The following is a 22,837-nucleotide window of genomic DNA, read 5'->3' as shown; positions in this document are numbered from 1 at the left end:
GGTAAACAAACAGCACGCCAGTCTGATGTGATAATACCTTCAACGGTCATCATGAAATCTACTGCTACATGCACAGCATCAACCCCCACCTACTGGAACCACCAGCTTTCCAAGCCAAATTCAATGCACAGAGAAAAAGGCTAGCTGCCCAATTTCCAAGATAGACCAGCAAGAAATTGCCATGGGGGACATTGGGAATGAGCAATGTATTACATTCATGCCCAGCCCTAAGCACTCGATATGAATACCGGGTTTAGAAAAATAAACAACCAAATTTCTGAAAGAAGTTTACATAAATGGGACAGGCAGGTAAGATTAAAAGAGATGGAAGAAATATTAACCTCATTTCAGCATGTAAACCAGCCCTAACCAAACAGGTAAAGAGTAAGTTCTCCAACAGATAGATTGCCCTATAGTGTGTGCATTTCCAGCCCTCATCCTGAGGCCAGTCCCCATTCTCCAGTGTCAGAAGCAGAATTCACCTCCAAAGCGAACTGCTTACCAGGCAAATCTCAGGCCATTCACTGTCAGTAATTCTGCCAGCCCCACTAACACATCCACTAAGTGCAGGTCCCTATGATTATCCAATACTGGACCTCAACTTAGACTTTAAGGCTGCGTGTGCCTTAAAATCAACTCAAAAGCTTACACACTGCAAAAAAGGAAAGAGCAGATCAGACTCCTTGCTCCAACCAACAGCAGATGTTTAAAAACACCTATACCCCAATACAGGTTTCTTACCTCTGTCTGAGTTAGGCTGTTCTTGGTTGTCCATAGAGCAAAGTAACTGATGTTCTCCTATAACGAAATTTACTTACTTTAGAAAGTATGTTAATGATCTGGAAAAAATAACTACACTCTGTAAAACAACTAAGGCCTGAAAGAAAACTTATTCCTTTACCTCTCCAATTAAAGACTATACTGCCACAGAGAAAAAATTTACAAGCCTTGACCAAATTAACGCAATAGTCTGAGTTCCACAAATTTGTGACACTCTAGCTCTCTTACCGGAACCATGCAAGGGATTGTTCTTCTGAGCAGCTCTTCCTGTTCCGAGTTTAGTTCTAACTGCAGCAAAACAAATAAAATACCTGGAGAAATTACTCAGAAATAAATTGTGCCTTTGGAAACTAGCTGACAGCCTCTATCCATTTCCCACCCGCCCAGCCCAAACGAAAAAAATCCACTGAGGACGTGCAACTGAATACTTGACTTCGGGAAAGAAGAAACAGTGAAATATTGTTTTGGGGCAAAGACAATCAGTGAGAGATCAACAAAATGGGCCTCCTGCAACAACAACAAGTCAGAACACATCTAACCAAATCTAAAGGAGAGTTTAGCAGTTCATGACTCTGAATCTTGTTCTTAAATCAGCAAATCACACCCTCTGTTTGATTATACCTATGCAGTGCTTATCCTACTGAGGTATAATAAGTTTATTTTCTAGCATGGTCAAACCTTTGCTGTTTCAAGGCAATGGAAGTGGAATACTTTCGAATCTAACTGATGGCCAGTTATGAGTGACATTCTTTGTGTGTTGATACCAAGCATAGTTTTGTTCAACATCATCAACATGGACAAGGGCACAGAAGGCACCCTCAGAAAGTTTGCAGATGACATCAAACTGGTGAGAGTACGGGATACGCTGGAGGGCAGGGCTGCCGCTCTGAGGGACTTCAACAATCAGAAGAATATGCTGTCAAAATAAGACGTGATGTTCAAACACAAACATAAAGTCCTGCACCTGTTGAAATCACCCCACGGAGTGGTACAGGCTGAGCTCTGCCTGGCTAGAAAACAGCTCTGCAGAAAGGGACCTGGAAGCCCTGGTGGACGACGAATTGAATATTAGTCAGAAATGTCAGAATGCAGTAGAAGCCTACTAGAGACTGGGCTGTGTTAGCAGAAGCGCAGTCAGCCCATCGACAGAAATAATTCTTCCCCTCTATTCAGTATTTGTGACACCACATGTGGAGTACTGTGTCTAGTTTTAGGCTCCCAATTCATGAAAAAACACTGACATTCTGAAGCTAGTCCAGCAAGATGTTTAGGGGGCAGGAGCTGTGCAAGGAGGTGCTGAGAGAATTGGGTTTGTTCAGCCTGAAAAAAAAGAAGGCTAAGGGGATGGCTAATTGCAATCTACAACTAACTTACACAGAAAACACAGGAAACTCCTCTCAGAAGTACAGAACAAAAAGACAGGAGGCAATGGCTGCAAGTTGCAAAAGGGAAATCCCCAACAGAAATAAGGAAAATATCCCTCCCCACAAGGTTGATTCAGCGCTTGAACACATCCTGAAAGAGGCTGGGGAATTTCCATCCTTGGAATTATTCAAAGTTTGACTGGACAAGGCCCTGAGCAACTTGATCTAGCTTTGAAGTTGGTCCTGCTTTGAGCAGCAAGTTGGATGAAACCTCCAGAGCTTCCTTCCCACCTTGTTTATTTTATGATTCCATGCCAACAGAAACTAAATGGAAAATGATCAGGAAAGCATAAGGTCCACATGCAATATACATCTATGTATGCTCTGATCAGAGCCTCCCTCCAGAATATCATCAATTAGTCCTTCCCAGATAGGAGATGCATCCCATGCTCTTCACCCTGCAGCCACTCCCAAGTGGTGACTCCTCCTGGAAGCCAACAGGAATTTTCCACGCAGAGCACTCTCACGATGAAGCAATAACGTATTCCGGTTCGGGACTCCCTCAAACACAAAGAGAAGAGATGGTGCGCACCTCTTTTTCAAGCCAGAATACAACCTGACATATTAACCTAAAAAGGTTAATCTCTTGGCAGCAAGAGATACAGAGTGATAGCCTACAATTACCATTTCCAAAAAAGCTATCAGATTTACAAAAAAGATGCTCGAATCCAGCGTAGGGATGGATGAAGAAACCAATCTAGGACTCCAAGATGATGGCAATACAGGCTGACAGGAGGCACAGAAGTCCCTACGTATCAGTTGAGCACAATGAGTTGTTAGATTTGACTCAGCATAAGGTATTCAACAGGCCCTGGTATGAGCCTGTCCCAACAATAAATCTGATCTTGAGGGCAGCTTTATGATGCTCTCAAAAAAGGCAGTGAAAGCACACTCAGGTAGGAACGGGAGAGGCCATAGATACTTGGTAAGTAGAAACACGCAGTAAATGAAACACCTAGTCTGAAGGAGAAATATGCAAAGACAAACTAGAGTGCTTCCCAGTACACAGAGCCCAGTGTCTGAGTGCAAGAAAGTTCAGTATATTATTTTCTTCAAATCTATTAGCCTTTGCTTAAGTTGTACTTGTTTCTGCTACTGTATTTACAATACATCCCACGGTCAGAAACTTTCATACATTCTACAGAACCTTAGATCAGCATAATCTTGAAGCATGCTAAGCTCAATTAGGAAATGCTATACATACCTCTGTATAGGAATACTACGATTCCTGCTAGAATGAAGAGAAACAAAGCCGCAATAAGACCATCTCTGCTTCTTTTGTGGTAGCTGTCTTCTTTAAAAAAATAAAATAAAGAATGATTGGTTAGTTAAAAAGCAACTGTGTGATATACTACTTCAGTAGAAATACAACCCCGCGTATGTTTTATAGCTATTTGATTTTAAAAAGTAGCCTCAAGAAATTAATGCACCAGAGTCAGTTATTAGCAAAACCCTAAGCCAGCTCCAGGAAAGTTACATGGTAAGTACCTTAGTTCAGTGAAGGCACATCACTGCCTGAAAGGCAAAGGCTATTCCATTTTTTGGCCTATGAAAGGCCGAGCCAGATCTCAGCCAAATTAAATTTCAGCAAATATCTTGTATTGGGTTTGCATGCCAAAGTTTTGGTAGCGGGGAGGCTGCAGGGATGGCTTCTGTGAGAAGATGCCAAAAGCTGGCCCCATGTCAGACAGAGGCAGTGCCAGCCAGCTCCAAGACGGACCCGCCGCTGGCCAAAGCTGAGCCCATCAGCGACGGTGGTAGTGCCTCTGTGATAACATATTTAAGAAAGGGTAAAAACTGCTGCGCAACAGCAGCTGGGAGAGAGGAGTGAGAATATGTGAGAGGAACAGCCCTGCAGACACCAAGGCAGTGAAAAAGGAGGGGAGGAAGTGCTCCAGGCGCCGGAGCAGAGATTCCCCTGCAGCCCGTGGTGAAGACCATGGTGAGGCAGGCCATCCCCCTGCAGCCCATGGAGGTTAACGGTGGAGCAGATATCCATTCTACAGCCCGTGGAGGATCCCACACCAGAGCAGGTAGATGCGCCCGAAGGAGGCTGTGACCCCGTGGGAAGCCCACGCTGCAGCAGGCTCCTGGCAGGACCTGTGACTCCATGGAGAGAGGAACCCACGCTGGAGCAGGTTTTCTGGCAGGACTTGTGACCCTGTGGGGGACCCACGCTTGAGCAATGTGTTCCTGAAGGACTGCACCCCGTGGAAAGGACCCACATGGGAGAAGTTCATGGAGGACTGTTTCCTGTGGGTGGGACCCAACACTGGAGCAGGGGAAGAGTGTGAGGAGGAAGGAGCAGCAGAGACAACACGTAATGAGCTGACCGCAATCCCCATTCCCCTTCCCCCTGCGCTGCTCGGGGGGAGGAGGTAGAGAAATCAGGAGTGAAGTTGAGTCCGGAAAGAAGGGAGGGGTGGGGGGAAGGTATTTTAGATTTGTTCTTGTTTCTCATTATCCTACTCTGATTTTGATTGGCAATAAATTAAATTAATTCTCCCCAAGTTGAGCCTGTTTTGCCTGCGACAGTAATTGCTGAGTGATCTCCCTGTCCTTATCTCAACCTATGAGGCTTTTGTCGTATTTTCTCCCGTCCGTCCGTCCCTCTGAGGGGGGGGGAGTGACAGAGCAGCTTGATGGGCACCTGGCAGCCAGCCAAGGTCAACTCACCACATGCTTCATTTCTAACAAGTCTCTAACACATAATTCCAGTGAAGGAGGAAGAATTCTACACTGGTAAACCATGAAAATGACTTTTGCACAGAAGTGGGAAATTTTGTCAGTTAGGGACTGCCTTACATACCCTACAAACCAGATGGTTCCAAACGTGTCCTCATCCTATGTTAAAAAAAAAAAAAAAGCAGCAAACCTCAAGCTGACCTGAAGCTCAGCTGAGGCTGTCCCAAAGCAATAAGCAACAGCAGGAAAACTCTCTTTTCTCCTTTATATATCTGTCTGTAAAGGAGGAAAAGAAGTATGCATATTGACTCATGCACGCACTAGATGAGAAATTATTTTATCTAATGGCTGCCAGATGACTCACTTGAAATGACTAAGCAGTTTCATTCCAGTTCATGGAAAGCAGTACAAAGAGCACAATAGTCACTAGCATTAATTACACAAGGCCAGAAGGTTCAGAAGACATCGTCTAAGTGTGTCTCTCTCTTTATTATTACTCATTTCAAGTCACAGCTGAAGGTTTTATTCTATTGAGATCCCTGCAAAAAGTATCTTTGCGGGGGGAACAAACTGCCAACCTCATACCTTTCACCAACTTTAAACACGCTTTTAGCAGACAAATCACTTCTGATGCTTTTTACTCTCTAAATTCAATTTCCTGAGAAGTCAGTAGAAATCTTACAGTCAAAGTCCATGCTGCTTCCCAACCTAGCCTCTCAGACTTGTGTATACAACCTGACCCATTCATTACCTTTATTATCTGGAAAGCATTGAGTCAAGGAGATTTCAGAGGTCTTTTCCGTTTGAGAGATTTTAATGAAACATGCAGCTTTCTCGGAAGCATCAACATTCTTCTTAGGGATGAAAACTTCCTGGGTGTGACGAGTGGTTAGTATGCTACTGAACTTCCAAGTGTAATTCAGAGGCTTCTGGAAATCTGCTGTACATTTTAACACAATGCTATCACCACTGATGTTGCAACTTATTTCAGGTTCTGAAGGGGGATCTAAAAGGAGAGAGAACATTCTGTATCACCTTGGTTATAAACTCCCTTGAATTTTAGCATGGTACAAGGGCAGGAGCAACAAAAGCAGCAGGAGAGTGCATAGATAAAAGTGTATGTGTAAGGTTTGTGTGTGTGTGCATGCGCACGCACGTGCGTGAGAGAGAAATGTATTTCTAAAAGTAGCCCTGTTTGTGGTTCTTCGGTGCCCAGTTTGAGACTCCTCATGGTTTATTGCCAATAGGACTAATACATACACTGGTCAAATATATTTCCCAAAGACTACTAGTGAAGCTGCATAGATCTGCACAGGATGATGCCACAGATATTCAAGCATGTACAATATGCCTGCAGGAGCATCTTCAGTAGATACACAATGCCTGGGAAAACTTGGTCAGCTTGCTCAGAAAATTTGGTTATCTACCTGAAAGTACACAGTGTGCCATCTTATACACATTCTAGAGGTCATTCCAAGGTGAGTAATGATGGGCACACAAATTAGATGACACCTCTGAAAATCTGTTTAAAGTGCCTAAGCAACAAATAGAGCCAAAGAACAGCCCCCCTCTGTTTCTGTTTGCTTCCCTGTCAAATAAACAATCCCCTTTCTAGCCTTCTTAAAGTGAATAAAGTGGTGCAAATTCTTTATGTAGTTCTTCCACTACTTACCTAACACATCAAGTATGAAGGTTAAGACATTATATTTTTTCACAGAATCCAACACGTATGTGCCAGCATCATTCTTCTCCAAGTTAAATATAGTCAAGCACCCATTCTCCTTGTTTAGCAAGCCTCTGTTACGGAGAGAAGTGAAATATGTCGTTTCGTTTTGTCCTTCCCATTCAGCCACTTTATCCTTGTTTTTCGTCCAAATAATTTCCTCTAGTTTTTGGTCTATTTTTACTGGAAAAGTAAAATTTTCTCCCACAATGCCAAACACGTCCTCGAAGTGTTCGTGTGCTACAGGGGAAAAAAAGAAAAAAGTTACTTTAACAATTGTTTTATAAACTATTGCTTGACTAATGCTGTATGCGCTATCAGATATGTTCAAATTTAGGTTAGAAGCACATCCCAATGTTGCAAAGCAAGGTATGTTTCGGTAAAGAACTACCCAAACCCAGCCTGTCTGCACAATCATGTAACATGCACTGCAAAGGGATCCAGTTTCCACATTCTGGTCCCAGGTAGAATCTGGGATCTGTCCTGATCTTCTTCCCTATCCTAAGCTCCTCCATCCTCAGTACTTTCTCTCTGTTCACTTGAATTAGAGCTCCTGCCCATGGTCTGGTGAAAAAGATGAAATGAAGAATTGTTGTCATCAGCAAAATCTATCTCAGCATCTTGTTACAGAATGCCCAGACTGAAGCTCCTGCTGAGCAAATAAAGTGCAATTTTTCCAGCATGAATATTCACAGAGTTAGTAAAAAGCACACTTCTGATATAAAATTGCTACTCGGCTCAAAGTGCCAGCTCTGAAATCATGGGGATACTAGGGATTTCCTTTGGAAATGTCACTTAAGCAAGTTTACTTCACTGCCAATGTATATGAAATAGCATCCCAACCTTTGAGATCTAGCAGAGCTGCAAGCAAGAAATGGGATCTGTCCAGAAACCTTAACTGCTATCAATTTTGAATCAATCATGTTCTGCTAAAAAAGGCCCAGGCATTCAATATAAATGAATAAACCACAACAAAAAAGAAAAGAGAGAAGAGATTTTCTCTAGTTTTTATTAAAAACAGCTACATGTGCCAAAAAAAAAAAAAATCTACTGATCTAACAGATGAGACCAAATTCTGCTGTGGGGAAGGGATAGATACTGTAAACCATTAGCATCTCTGTGTCCCTGCTTCAGTTTTCAGCAATCACCTCTTACTTCCAAATAGCTCTGAATGGCTCTAAAAAATCACAAGACTACTGCCATGGCAGACATGTATGTAGACATAGACAAAAACATGTCAATACTGAGTTCAAGTTACACTTGCATTAAGGACTCGATTCCGCTCCATGGTAGCTGGTAACTTTTTACTACTAAGTTGAAGGAACGGCATGATTAAGATACAAATGAGGTCTCATATTAAGGCAAGATTCCCAATATACACCATAGAAAAGTTCCCTTTAAACAGTAACTGTGCATGGTGAAAGAGAAATATTTCAGAAGCCTACTCCTCAAGCCAACTGTTCCCAGCTACTATTTTGGGTTTGTTTTGGTTTTGGTTTTTTTTTTTTTGGTTCCTAAATGGCATCAAGTCATCATCATGTCATCAAATGAACCCACCACAACCCCTATATCATTCTGTGCTTCCCTTGCTTCTCATGTCGTCATCGTATGAAAACCTACTGTTCATAAATCCATGCTGATACTACAGCCTTATCACATCGAAACAAGAAGTCACTTCCCTTCACTGTATATGAGTCCAAAACACAAACTATAGCCCATCTTGCTCCACATCCTATTGCCTTCCACATGAAAGCAGCCAGGAGGTCAGCCAGGCCAGTCATTAAGAAGATTAGGCTCCCCATTGGCAAAGAACAATGCTCATCAGCATACTAAGTGTCCCACTGTTCTGCCTGGTGCTGCACCACAGAAACAAAGACACTCTCAGGCAGGAGACTGAAGGCAAGCAATGGGAAACACACTTCTGTGTGCTTGGGTACAGAACTGCACACACAGAAGGTCTTCTCCATGCCTTATTTCTCATGGACCATCCAATTTGTTTGCAATTTACCCATGAAAGTACTCTTCTCATGCCATTACAGTTTCTACTTCTTGTTGTCTGTACTTACGCTGTGGCCCTTTCCAGGCACGGGAACTGGAAAAATAAGCAGGGTGGAGAGGGCTCAGCTATCGCTCCCACAGCTTTTCAACACAACCCACCTGCCTTTCTTTCTCTTCTATCCCATTCAGACAGCTTTAAACACCTCACTTGTTTCTGCTGCTCCAGTATGAGCGTCTCTTTACACCCATCTCAATTAACAATTTCCAGAAAAGGTAAGAACCCAGGAGCTCCAACATTTGTGTCTGGAGACCACAAGAAGGCAGGATGCTGGGCAAGATGAAACACTGTTTTGATCTGATGAAGCTTGGAGTCTTGTTAGAGACTTTTGTTTCATAAAGACAATTTCTAGGAGTGTGTTTTCCTCAAGAAGTCATCTCTCACTGCCTAGGGACCTATAGTATTCCTAGCATGGAGAAAAACTCCCTGCTCTACCCACTGTGAAATTCCACCTCTCAGTAACTTCAGCTCACAGACACAATCAACGATGGCTTAACATCACCATCCATACGCCAAGCCACAGTGGCTGCTGACAAGAGCAAAGTAACACAACGCCATTCTGGGAGGAAAGCAGCCATTTGCTGGAGACTAAGAACATGAGCAAGGACAGCCACCACTGCTCAGCCAACCACCAATAACTTCCTAAGCCTGGGTGTTGATGCGTGTAAATCCTCCGTGTCTTTGCGCTCTTTCAGTTAGTCGTAAGAGCTAGGCTGGAGTTATGAGGGGAAGATTGTTTCTTCTTCAAGCCCAGAAATGAGATTAGAGGAAAGCAGAGCTGAAAAGAAAACACATTTTCCCTCCACAGCTTCTGCTGCCCTCTTCAGCGCACTCTCTTCTTGCTGGCTGGTGAAACAAAGGCTTGGCAGCAAGGAGCTGAAGAGTTCCTGCCCAAGGACACTCAGGGCTCCCAGGAGCAAGACAGGGAAAAGGTTATCCTTTCAGGATAACCGTCACCTCCTCCTGTCTAAAACCAGGGATCGGACGCTTTTACTTCCCTGCTTCGCTGCTCTAGTGAAAATGTGAAGAAACCTCCCACTCAATGCTGTCAGCTTCTTTTTTTCAAGGAAATTATACATCATACAAAAATGTTGCATAAGGTCTCCACCACATATCTTTGAGCTTCTAAAGAAAGCATGTGTCATCATATGTTTTCTAAATTTCCAAGGAACCCTTCCCCCTCTTTTCTACTTCATTTTATACAAAGACAGATTTCTCATTCCACAGCAGTTAACTTCTCTGCTGTGAGCAAAGAGGGAGAAGTAACAGCCAAACACTTTCTCATACCCTTTTTTTGGAAGGCTAAAAATAAGAATGATGTTTCTCTGCTTTCTCCCTCTCTCCTTGTTGTACCCTATTATTCCAAGATAAAGTTCACACAACAAGTAGTGCTATGCTAAGGCCTCCAGTAGCCTCTACAGAAACCATCACATTACCTGGTCCTGTATCTCCTTCAACCCACTCCAAACTCCTTCTTATGCCATGTCTTTGTGTTCTATCCTTCCAAACAAATCATATAATGAAAGTGTTACTGATAAAAAGAAGCTAACATTGTGTGAGCAAAGCCTCTTCTGCAAACCCACGACCTCATGTCATCTACATCATGTTCTGTTCTCGCTTCTCCAGCAGCCAGATACCTTTGCCTACACAGCCTTCTCGTCCTACTCAGAGCCACGGTCAAGCGTTCTGCCTATCACGCATCAGCTGAACCACAACAACAGCATGGGTGCACAGATCTGGCCTGCAGCAAACAGCAAGCCATGAATCTTAGCCTGGTTTGCAGTATGTGAAAACATTTCAGATTTTCTCATGTTTGACAACGACTCAGCTAATGCACATAACCTGGATCTCCACGCTAACTGAATCATGTCTCTGAACGCAGAGCTTGAATTGCAGCCTATGCAAGACAAGGCACAGTCCTTCACTCACAGAGTAACAGGTCACCCATACAACCTAGTGTGCTATACTTGAGTTTTAATATTCACCTGAATAATTCTGACTCTTTAAGCATTTAAGCAGGCTAAAGGTATCCACATGTTCTGTTCAGACTGAGTAAGTGGAATTTAATATTCCATTCATCAGCAATAAATGCTTCATCACTATATTTGTCTAGTCTACCTGATTTGATTTTCTTCGCTACTTTCCTTGGAGCTGATGTAAGGCTTAGTTATTCCAGAGAACTTCTGTAAGCTAATTCCCTTTTTATTTTTAATGCTATCATTATCATCTTTTTTGGTCTCAAGTACCTATTTGAAACGCATACATGTATATATAAGGTCTATAGAAGCAGCAGTTAGGCTTCCATATTACCGTTAAGACGTTAACATTCCACCTGCTGAAGCTGGGTGGAAAAGTCCTTACTGATTAGCTTATAGCAAAGAACTGTCTGCCTCAGCAGTTTGGCTTTTTAAATAGTGGATTTTTGTTCTATTTCTTGTAACTTCCCAACTACCCCTTTTTTAGGCTTTTTGTTTTTTTTTTTAAATTGTGAATTCCCCCGGCAACTGTAAGCAACAGAGAGCTACGTTCCCTCCTAAACGTCAGAACCACCAGTTGCAGAGAACCCTGAAATAAATGTTCAGTCCAGAAGGACTATCAGAATATTCACCCATAGTCCTCCTAATTCTCCCACAGGCCACAAACACGACCCGCTTCCCAAACTCCAGTAAGAAAACACTTAGACTCGTGGTATAAAAGCATGGGCAAAAGCTACAGCCAGGAAAGAGAGAACGCAGATGACAGTAAGCTGTAGCAGCATCCCAGGCTGTTGCAAGAGAAAATCAGATTCGTGCAGGAATGACTGCAAATCTTACATGTAACATCAGAAGCAGAGTTTTTCACTTGCATACTGCAGCAAGTTCACAGAGGTATGTGTTGCTGCTCCTGGACAGTACAGGGCTGCCTGCATTTACAGAGCTCTACACATCAGCAAAGGCAGGACCTAAGGGTGGCACCCACCAACAAGCCTTCGTCCCTCCCCACCACAAAATCCATACCTTCAGTTATATCCCTCAGCACGGGCCTAACAACAGGCAGCATCCCCATGCAAAAGTTACCCAGTCATTTTAAAACCACGCTGCTGACCAAAAGTGTGGGGATGACCTAGCCATTCCTCCCTCTCCTTTGTTTTTGTCTGCCTGTTCCCGCCATGAAATAGTCATGTGGAGAGTACAATTCGCTGAAAACTAACTTGACACACACCCCCACCCAAAAAAAAAAAACCAAACCAAAAAACCCACAGAAGGATTGTAAGTCCCAGATGTGACTCACTGTGGAAACACCGGTGCTTGTGCACGGGATGGAGCGGAAACAAGTGAAGCAGGGAAGAACATGAGTAAGACCATTCCTCTGGCCAGCAGCACAGGCCTGGCTCAGAGTGAGTGACCACACCTGTGCCCCCGAGCAGACTCCTTAAAATAGCTACCAGGAAATGATGAGGATTCAGCTGCACCTTAAATCCAATCCATGTTTACCCACTTCAGTGAGGGCGCTTGCCTCTCTCCACTCTGGGTTCACAGCCCTAAACCTTCCTAGGACAGAGGTAAAGCCTTCCAAAATGCTGTCGGAAACGGAGACACTGCCTCCCTTTTCTCCGGTAACTCACTAGTCAAACCACATGTTCAAGACATTTTCCTGCCTTAAAGAGGGAAAATGCAGAGTCAGCTGAGGAAGAGCCTAAAAACTTCTCCCTAGTGTCCTGACCAGACCAGACTCTTTTGGGGCCAGCTGCATTATTATTCCCTCGTGCACCCTGGCACAGCCTGAGGAGGAGGAAGAAAGAGCACGCTCCGCTGCACAGCTCGGGGAAGCCTATGGTAGGGTTATCAAAGCCTCGGTATGTGACTCTCAGAAGGACTCGGTGGATCCCAGCAGAGCTTAGGTACAAGCAAGATGCAGAAAAGCTTGTCTATGACAAGGACTAGGCAATCCTGGATACTTCCAGGGAAAGAAGTTGAGGAACGGGAAAAACAGAGGACCAAAACATCAGCTCCGCAGGAATAAAGGTGCCACCGGGGTGAGACACCAGCTGACTTCTTTGACATCAGAATTGAGAGGAAGGTGCAAATCTCCAACAACTTTTGGAAGTTTAGTTCCAAAGATTTTTTTTTTTTTTTTTTTTTTTTACAATAGCCAGAATTTTCAGTTCCTCTGCCCTGTTCCCACTTACACCTCTCTTCCATTTGCTGAACCTCGCAGATCTCTCTAGCTCCCTCCACCCTGCTTCCTGCCCAAGCCTCTTCTACTCCCCTTGTCCTCTGATTACTTGCCCAGTCTTACTCTTCCTACTGCTTGCCATGGTCACTGCTACCATGCACTTGTGTACTAGGTCTGCTTGGGATGCAGTTAATTTTCTTCATAGCAGCCCATATGGTGCTGTTTCAGATTTGTGACCAAACCAGTGTTGATAACACACCAGTGTTTTAGCTGTTACTGAACAGTGCTTGCACAGCATCAAGACCTTCTTTCTTTCTCACTCTGCCCAATCCTAGAAGCAGGCTGGGGATGGGCAAGACGCTGGGAGGGGACGCAGCCATGACAGTTGACCACAACCGATCAGACGAGATATTCCCTACCAAATGTCATGCCCAGCAATCAAAATGAGGGAGAGGAGTGTTCATCCAAAGCAGCCATTGCTCAAAGAAGTCAGCTGGTGGGAAGGGGTGAGTGATTGCTTTTGCATCACTTTGTTGCCCCCCTCCCTTTGTATTCCCCTCTTCACTTATTAAATTGTCTTTATCTCGACCCACAAGTTTTTTGTACTTTTGCCCTCCTGATTCTCTACCCCATCCTGCTGAGGGGGAGCGAGCGAGTGACTGGGTTGGGCTTCACAACCTGTTTCCAGATCTTTACCCACCTCTGACGCTCCTGTGAGCCAGGAGGATCTGGTTCACAACAATGCACCTGAAATCCTGGCATCTTTGCCTTTGAATTAAGGACAGAATCTGTCCAACCCCAAATTTTGCAGCTCAGGCCTGTTTCTTCAGAGATCTGAAATGGAAGTTCTGAGCCCAGTGCAGTGCACATCCCAGGATGGATACTGATTGTGCAGCTCTGGCAAATTTTCTTAAGCTTTAAAACTTTTGATACAAAAGCAACTCTGAGGAGATGCTTCTAAATAAACTTCCTATTGGAAGTATCCACTGGGCTATATTTCCAAGTTGGAAAGGATACTCCTCTCTCTGAATGTAAATGGGTAGGCTCTTATTTTTGTGGCACCTTCTTGATTTGGGTGTTTTCTTTTTGCCAAAGCATTGCTTTAGGATAATTCTAGGTAAGTCTATTCATTTCATACTAAACAACATCAACAAAAATATTCCACCTCTAGCAAGTTCTAGCCTGTTCATACACCAGGAAAAAGGTATGTGTACAATGTCACCAGGGCCACACTAAAGGTAGCACCAAGAGAAAAAACTTCACAAAATTACTGGTATTTTAGCTAGCATAGCATCTCTACCTTTCAAGTACCATGGTACAGTGGCTAACACATTGGTCAACCTGCACTCGCACGTCTCTCATACTTGGTTATGTTGCGCTTCATTAACAGCAAGGGAAATTTCTGATGTAACAGCCTAGATACACACATTATTAGCAAACTTCACCTACTCACAGCTCTCATCATCACCCTGGATTAAGTAGGAAGTTTTCACTTCCGCTAAGCAAACCACATGCAGTTTGTCATGCTGCTTCTTACTACCCATCTAGCACAAACCTGAATTCACCTCCATCGTTCTTATCACTCGGAGAGTAATGTAGCTTTACAACCCAAGGGTTTTAGCTTTGTATAGTCCTTCTACCTCCCGAGCCTCAGTCCCCAGAAATTACCTCTGAGCAGCATTATGACTTCATTAATAATTATTCAGTCACAGTTATTCTGATCATTGATTTAACCTGTCTTACTATAAAAGACTATGGAAGTGCAAGACATTCTCTAGGATCCCTGCCTTACAAGAGTCTTTCTTATGTGCTGTTCTAGAGCAGGGAAACTTCATCTCTTCTGCGGAAGTCAAAGTCCACTAGCACAGCAGCACTCCAGGGTATTCACCATACAGAGGAGGGGTTATTGCAGGACCATGGTTTCCAAATCTTCTTTTGCTGTGAGAGGCGCTATATGGTGCAATGGTGGGAAAAGAGCACCTAAAATTATATTTTATGTTCTGTAGTTACAGTACGACATGCTTTGCATATACAAACTTAGGATAACCTAATCACTTAACTCCAGCTTCAGAAGGGTTTATATAGTACACTATTACTGCCTGTACTTTGAGGCAACCTAGATTCAGCTAGTTCTCCTGTCAAGAACATAACCAATGAGGCCCTTCTTCAGGTCACACATAGAAGCAGGCTGCAACGTGAGAACTCCTATTCCAAAAATTTTGTGCCCCCGGCCCTGGACAATTGATTAGCTCAGGGCAATTAAGCAAACACCTGACTCACTCATGGGGGGTGGCTGTGTGTGGCCATTCCACTCTCCCTCCCCTCCACCTGCTTTTGCCCTCCTTTTTGCAGTCTCAGTGTCCTGCTCCATTTGCATGTTCCCTGGACTGAGCCAACATCATCCATCAACTTTACAGGGTTTTTTGACAAATTACATTGCCATTAATGCAATGAGCTAAATCCAGTGAATGTCCAGGCCAACACATGGCAGCGTGAGGTGGGGGAGGGAGAGGGAGAATTGGGAATCCCCACTTTGGCAGTGGTGAACTACTAGATAGGATCACTGGGTCCTGTAGGATACTGATTATTTTGGATCTCTGGGCTTTGCTTAGGGACAGAGCTGACTTGCATCTAAGCCTACCCTGAACTGCCAGAAAAAAAGCAGTTCAAATCCTCTGGCCACTTACTCCCAACATTCAGATAGTACTTCTATGCTGTACTAGCACGGTCTTTATGTAGCTATATGATCAATAGGACTCAGAAAATAATTTGTCTCAATAACTTTTTTCCTTCCATTGAGTTCATTTTCAGCCAGATCATCTTTACAGTTCTATTTGTAAAGAACAGCACAAACTGATAACACAGAGAGGAACCGTTCTTGTCCTGTGGCAACACCAGCTTAAATGTACTCCAAACTACAACCTACGTCTCTTCTAAACCCTGTATCACCCACATAGCCTATAGCCATACCACGCTGAACACGGCCAATATGGTCTCATGAGACTGTAAACTCATAGGAGGACCATAAAAAAAAAAAAGACAAATACATACACACGATCAAATCTTTTTTTTTTTTTTTGAACAAACACCTTTAACCACACTGTCAACTCTCAAGATCGAAGGAGTCTGTGCATGTAATCCAGAGATGATCCTGGCTTTCTAAGGACTATGACTATTAATCACATTAAGCCAAGAAACTATCAGTTTCCTTTTTCACTCTGTGTTCATCCTGTAGCGTTAAATATCAATGGCAAAAAATTATTTGTTTCTTTTTGTTTTTAATATGATATAACAGCTACAGCTCTGGAGGCAAGAAGGCCCATAGAGAGTGTGTAGAGAAAGAAAGGGACGAAATTTCAAAACAAAACCAAAAACCAGCCCAAACTTGTCAAACTGCCTAACGGGAAACAAACAAAAAGCCACATTAAGGAAAGCATGGGTTTGGTGGTGGTCACTTTTAGAAGAAGTCAGAAAGAAAACATGAGAGTTGCTAACAAGTATCTGTCAGCCTACGCTCAATATTGTATATGTAACTTCCACTCTTAGGTGAACCAGGCTGTCTCCCCTTAACTCAATTTTTATGAAAGAAGTTGAACTGGGAAATAAAGCACTAAGGAACCCTGCAAAATATGCAAGAACTAGAAGGCAGCAATACTGCTTAAAAATGAGTTGATGCTCAGACCACTGAAAGAGTTCCTTGGCTTTCAGATGAGCCTCACCACAGACGCAGAATGCTTCTAGGTGCTCTAGTTCACTCATCCGGCTTACCTCCCTTAACCCCTCTGCTTTTGGGGGCAAGTCCTGACTCCGCTGAAGACACTAGAAGTTTGGCTGCCATCTGCAGTGTGGCAGAATGTCCCCACTGGTGTGGCTGGCACTGCGATCCTCCTGCTGGTGTGGCAGCCAACAATTTATTCGCCTCATACAGGGAGGGTGCAAAGATCTCTCTGTGGGTTCCTTCAACAAACTGGGCCACAGATACTACATTGGCTTTTCTTCCACCAACATACAGTCTCCAGGATCCCAAAATTGAAATTCAAGTTTTGGCTTGAATTTCCAATGACTGAAGGAACGTGGTCTTTATAGGTCAAAGATTTGTAAAATCAACGTCCTTCATAGCTTCAGCGTGACCTTTACACTTTAAGCATTGTATTTGCAAGTCTGAGGTTTTATCAGACAAAAACCTGACGTGGCAGGGCGTTGTGAAAAGCAGTAATCCCTACACGGTGAGTAGGGATTCTGAAGATGCCAAAGCTACACTGCAGCTTCCATGTGTCACAGGTTCCCACTGGAGAATGAAGAAGCGTGTCTTCAGGACAGATTATGCTATGTGCATCTCTCCCCCCCCCCCATTTCCAATGTCCAACGCCATGTGACTAGGATAGGTGCAGTGCTTTGAATTTGGGTGGAGAAGTGGGGAGGCTGGGAAGGCAGGGATTCAGGAGGGGAGGGCTGATAGAGGATGAGGATCTAGCAACAGCATCCTGGTGTTTACAAGAGGTGTTTGCAAGGCTAGAAACTTGCATGCCAAGTCAAACTGTTACTGATTTACTTTATGCACTTGGGCAGATCAGTCTGACTTTCAGAGTCTTGATTTTCTCGTACGGAGATGAGAGATTATTTTATGTTGATAAAATCAACATAACATTTACACATAAGCAACAACACACATAATAGCAATAATGCAAGCATACAAACAAAAAGAGGGTGTGAAATCTTGCTGATTTAGTTTAGTGAACAACAGTAAAGAGTTTGTATTTGTATTCCTACCCTAATCAACCACTGCAGAATCAGTTTTATAGAGAGGAAAAGACGACAGAGCTAGTGAATTTTTCCATTAAAGGAGGATATTACGACACTTGCAGCCACAATTACCCTCTCCAGTCGCCCAATTACCACCGTCTCTCCCTTTCAACTGTATGTTGTTTGGAACCTGGAATCTCATTTCCTGGATAAGTCTACAGCACCTGGACTCAGATGCTCACAGTAGCAGCCGCATGCCAACTTACGTAATGTAACAAGGTGCCTTCACACACACAAAAAGTTACAAGAGGATACTCAATTAATCTTGCATTACTAATGCTCATTTGGAACTATCTGCAAAAGCACTGCAGGTGAGATGAAGAAATTGCTGAACATGGGCAGACTGACTCACACAGGTATGCAGAATGCAGAATTCTAGCTTCTACGCTGGTCCTCCGTACACCTTTCCCAAAGCCCTCTTACAGTCTTGGCTGCAGAACAGGATGTCAGAGTCTTAATTAAACAAAGCAAGCTAAAGACTTCTGGAATAGTGTGGGAGGAAATCTCAGGGGGTTGTTCTGAATACTCAGCAGCAGAACCAGCTGCTTAAAGCCTTCAGGAAAAGCAAAAGGAGACTGTTCTTTTTTTAAAAAAGTGATGCAATAGGTCCTATTTTAGGCACACCCAGGAAACTCCCAAAGCAACAGAAAAGACACTGAGAAATCCCTTAGACTAGAGGAATGGTAAGAAGATCTACATACAGCAAGCCATGCTGCTTGGCTCATCCAGCAATAGCAGCTACTTCTGATGTCAATGAGAAAGTCTGTACATCTGTCTTCAGTTTCAAAAATGAGCAAGTCTTGTTTGTTCTTCTCATGTTCATAGCCCTGTGCAAGGGCTATGGACGTGAGGGCTATGCTCCTCAGGCACACAGGCGGAATTTGGATTAAGAAGGCCTCTATTTAGTATTTCACCAGAAGTGAATGTTAATAATTTACTTCTATTAAAAAAAGCCCCACCCATTAAAAAAAAAAACCAAAAACCAAAAAACATTGAGAACTTTCATTGATGATTTTTCCTTGAGCAAGGAGTAACACAGAATACAAAATAAACACCATTTTTATATACAGGGATGACAAGAATATTTTCACAATAAAAGCTAGTTTTCTAAACTCCTTAACACCTCAGGGACCGGGGGCAGACGTGCTTTGGGAGTACAAGGCTCCCCTCGTGCTTCCTCCGTAGCGCAGGGTAACTTCACTTAGCCAGGAAATTAACTGTACCATAAAATCACACCCATTTCCCACAGCAACCTTCCCCGTACGCAAGTTTGAGACGAAGAGGGCACAAGTATTTGCCCTGCCAAGGAATGGCGGGGGCGGATCCTAAGCACACTGGTCGGGGACACTAAGAAATTCTAGTGTTAAATGCGGGGGGAAGGCAGCTATTTGGTTCTGCCTGCTACCACTGAGAGGGACAGAAAACAAAACAGCCCCCTTCAGCACCGCGCTGAGAGACACAGGCGCGGAGCTCGGCGCGGGGCCCACGCCGGGCTCCCCGCGGCCAGGCGGGCAGCCGAGGGGCGACCGCGGCCGGGGGAGGCGGGTGGGGGCAGCTCCCTAGGCCGGAACCCACCGCAGCCGCCAAACCCGAACCGTCACTGCGAAGCCACCGCCCCTCACCGCTCCCCCGCTCCTCACCCCGGGGCGGCACAAGCCCACCCGGCCGCCTGGGGAGGGGCGGTTAGGGGGTGCCCTGCTCCCCGCAGCGCCGCCGTTAACGCTCGCTGCCCGCCCTACTACCTCCGCCCCGACACCGGTGAGGGGAGCCGGGCGGCAGGAAGGGGAAAAAGCGGAGGGCTCGGGAAGGGTCCCCGTCGCTCCCCTCACGACTTACCGAGGAGAGAGCCAAAGGCGAAGAGCAGCCACAGCCAAGCCAGCAGCCTCATGGCTGCTCTCCCGAGCCGAACCCCGCGGCTAACTGGAAATCGAAAGGTGACGGCGGCCGCTGCCCGCCTCCCCGCTCGCCACGCCCTCAGGCGCCCCGCCGGCCTGCCCCGCGCTCTCCGCCCGGCCCCTCAGCCTCCTCTCCCCGCCCTCCTACCCCAGCCGGGCCCGGCGGTGGGAGGCCCCTGTGTGGTGCTGAGTAACCGGGGTTCCTCTGGAAACTCCGGCCCTCCATCAGGAAAGGGGATTTCAGACTTGGCGGCCGCCTCCGGTGTGTCTTGGTGGGTTGCGGCTGCCAGAGGGGAGCTGGGGTGCGAGGTGATGCTGCGAAGGGGGTTTCTGGTTCATGGGGCGCAACTCCAGCAAGCGCTGGCGGCAGAAATTGTCGTGTCGGTCTTACAGCAGGGAAGTTTCAGCTCTGCTAATTGAAAAGCTGAAATTCAATCAATTTAATGTGGAGTGGGAGTCCCACAGGTTAGGGGGAGAACACATTTCAGCAGGTAACGTGCAGCTTGCCCCCTCAGAAAATGATGGTCATCACACCTAGTACTCCCTGGAGCCTGGTGTATGACACTGATGCTCCCCCAAATGCCCACTGTTCTCTTTGGGAGACACCTGGCAATGTCTCTGTTTGAGGGGTGGGCTGGCCATGCTCACTCCTGTCGGCCGAGGCTGGGTTGGTCTCTGTGGAGGTGACCCTTCTGCCTAAGTGAAAGAAAAAAATAAAATAAAACAGAAACCAGCTCTGACTTCTAGGGGTTTCCTTCGACACCATTCACAAAACTAAAACAAAACGACATTCCCTTTCCTGGATGACTGGCCTCTTGACACTACAGAGTGTTTTTGAGAAAGAAAGGGAAAATACCACAACAGTTTGGAAACATAAATACTCAGCAGCTATTGAAAAATTGCTACTCTGCCGAATACTCCAGCAGCAGCCGTGAGCCAGCTTTCCTCCCACAGCAGTCAGTTGCTGCGAGTGGGTACGTCAGCCGCCTTTGCCTGCATCCCACTCGCAGTGCGTTATCCTGCCTGAGAAGAATCCAGCTGCCGGCAGGTCCAGCTGCAGACCTTACAGCCCCAAAGCATGCTCAGTTCCCAGGAGCTCGACTGCCTGTCCTAGGGAGACCCGCACAGCACTAGCGCTGGATGGTAAGGCTCTCACCGCAGGTTCAGCCTTCGGCTGGCTCTCTGCCGGAGTGCTGGGCCCACGTGCTCACTGCCGAGCAGCTGTGTCGGGCTATTCATCGCCACTTGGAGCGACCTCAGCTCTGCTCTTCACACAACAGTGCCCGTAGTGGTTCAGAAAAAAAAAATTGGCAATCGTGGAGATGTCTAACCAGAGGATCTTCCAAAATCAAGAGTGAAGATGTTCCAACGCTGAGTGGTTTTTTCCCTCCTTCTAGGGGTTGCTGTAAGCTCCCCTACCTCATCACTGCAGGCTGCAGCATGAGCTAGAATGACTCTGCACCTTGTGCTGAGCAGTGCTGTCTCGTTCAGGTCTTACAAAATCAGAATAATATTGATCCATTCTCCATAGCTATGTCAGAACAACGTGGCACGTAACTGGCTTCCAAATGGAGTCAGGACCATCCCGTAAATTGCTTTTGCTCAGTGACAGAAACCCACAACAAGCTTTTCTGTCCCTCTGTTCCCTTTTCCCCTTCGTTCTCAGTTTAAGTGTCAAAGGGAGTTCCCTATGCTGTAAAGGCTCCAAGTTGCAGTGTTTAGACCAGAAATGTAACGTGGCCATCTTCCGGCCATATCCTGGTGGCAGGGGCAGCTGTTCTCTGCTGCTGCCTAGTCCTCTTGTCCGGTAAAATGTCCTCCCAAGATGTCAGAGACTTTGGATTGAACCTTGTTGCTGGGAGGATGCCACCTCCCACCTTGCACACTACAACTTTCCAGTAGGTTATGAGATCTTCAGGGTTAGCAGAGAGAAATCTGAAGCAGGGACTGACACTTTCATTTAGAAACAGATTATTTTAGGCTGGAAGGAACCACAGGACATCACCCACACACACTCAAAGCAGGGCTAAGTTCTGTCTACCGAGCTGCTCCACGTTGTAGAGGACGATTAGGGCTTCACGGGGCAGAGAAAGTGAGAGAGAAACTTGAGCCTGGTGGCCAGTACCCTCACCTAGGCTCCTCTATTTTTGGGAGACTGCAGGGATACGTGGCAAGGATGCATACTTATACAGTCATACTAGGTAGAAGGTCCATAAAGTACTCATGAAAGACTCAAGAAAATGACTGTGTTTCCTCCTTTCCTGACTGAGTAGCCAATCAGACTTGCCCATGTTTTCCCTTCCTCAGTCGCCAAGCCAGTCTTTAATGTTTTCTTCCTACTGTCTCATAGTTAGGACACTCTTCCGAAAGTCAGGAGTTTGAATTGCTTTTTGTTGAGGTGAGAACTAAACCCAGATCCTCTGTCAATCCTGGGAACAATACAGAGGAGCCTAGGTGCTTAACATAAAGCCATGGTTTCTACTCCATGGGCAAAGGACAGAAAATACAGGAGCTGTGATACCAAGTATTCCAGCAGTAGGGTGGATCCAGACCTTAATGTACAGTGAGCTAAGCTCTGCATATATTTCATGCCCTCCCTCGAATGCAAAGACCACGGGGAGTGGTTTAAATAGTCATCATTTGCTCAACTCACTCTTGGGTTCCCCCAAGGTCCCGCATTGTTACCCTGATTGCATTGTTTCCAGTATCAATGAAGAGTTTTCCAGTGTAAGTGAATTTTCCGGTGATCAGATTTCCACTTGACCACTGGGCATTTGCAGTGCTTATATGCCTCTGCCAACTGTTGCTTTGTGGGTGGGGAGATGACATTTTCAACTGAGTTGGGCACTTTCAGCATTTGCTTGAATGTGCAGACAGCATGATTTTTTCAATTTTTTTAATGAAAAGAATTTGCGCATAAGATCAAGTTTGTTTGCTTTCATTATCCCTGACTCATTCTTAAGAGAATCACACTGTGCTTCACTGTGCTTCGTGATTGTACACTGTAAGGAGCCAAGTGTATCAGGATCAGAATGTATTTGTATTTATGTGTCTCTGGGAGGATGCAGATGGGGCAGGGCTTCAGTAGCCCTCCAGGCCTGGCAGCTGGTGCTGCCTAACTTTCCTGTGAGAACCACAGAAATTTCTCTCAGGAGTGACTTGGAAATAAAAAAGAATTTCCACCTAACACAGCCCCAAAGCCTTTGGCTGGAGCAAACTGGGGTAAAGAAATGACTGCTATTGCCAATAACTGTAAAGGAAAATAATGTCTGATGCTGTTGGAAGGTCTTTGGTCATCTGTCTGATCACACTGCAG

General features: G+C 45.1%; 1 protein-coding gene across 8 annotated transcripts in view; it reads right to left on the bottom strand.

Annotated features, from left to right (window-relative positions):
- CD58 (CD58 molecule) overlaps positions 1-19,607 on the bottom strand; it is a 40,118-nt gene extending 20,511 nt beyond the window's left edge. For 3 of the 8 annotated variants that reach the window (XM_075166636.1, XM_075166618.1, XM_075166627.1), the window contains exons 1-5: positions 19,463-19,605; positions 6,562-6,852; positions 5,641-5,895; positions 1,009-1,068; positions 742-798 (exon numbers count right to left, since the gene is read on the bottom strand). In XM_075166636.1, coding sequence (XP_075022737.1) covers positions 742-798; positions 1,009-1,068; positions 5,641-5,895; positions 6,562-6,852; positions 19,463-19,514 — 715 coding nt within the window. In that variant the 5' untranslated portion in view covers positions 19,515-19,605. Of the gene's footprint in view, positions 1-741; positions 799-1,008; positions 1,069-3,408; positions 3,499-5,640; positions 5,896-6,561; positions 6,853-19,462 lie in introns of all 8 variants that reach the window. The other 5 variants (XR_012676299.1, XM_075166649.1, XR_012676291.1 and 2 more) reach the window with 3 other exon arrangements.
- Between the last annotated feature and the right edge of the window lie 3,230 nt (positions 19,608-22,837).

Source organism: Calonectris borealis, chromosome 1, assembly GCF_964195595.1.
Source record: "Calonectris borealis chromosome 1, bCalBor7.hap1.2, whole genome shotgun sequence".
NCBI classification, from domain to species: Eukaryota; Metazoa; Chordata; class Aves; order Procellariiformes; family Procellariidae; genus Calonectris; species Calonectris borealis.
Note: the sequence above shows the minus strand (reverse complement) of the source record. Positions and strands in the feature narration are given on the sequence as shown.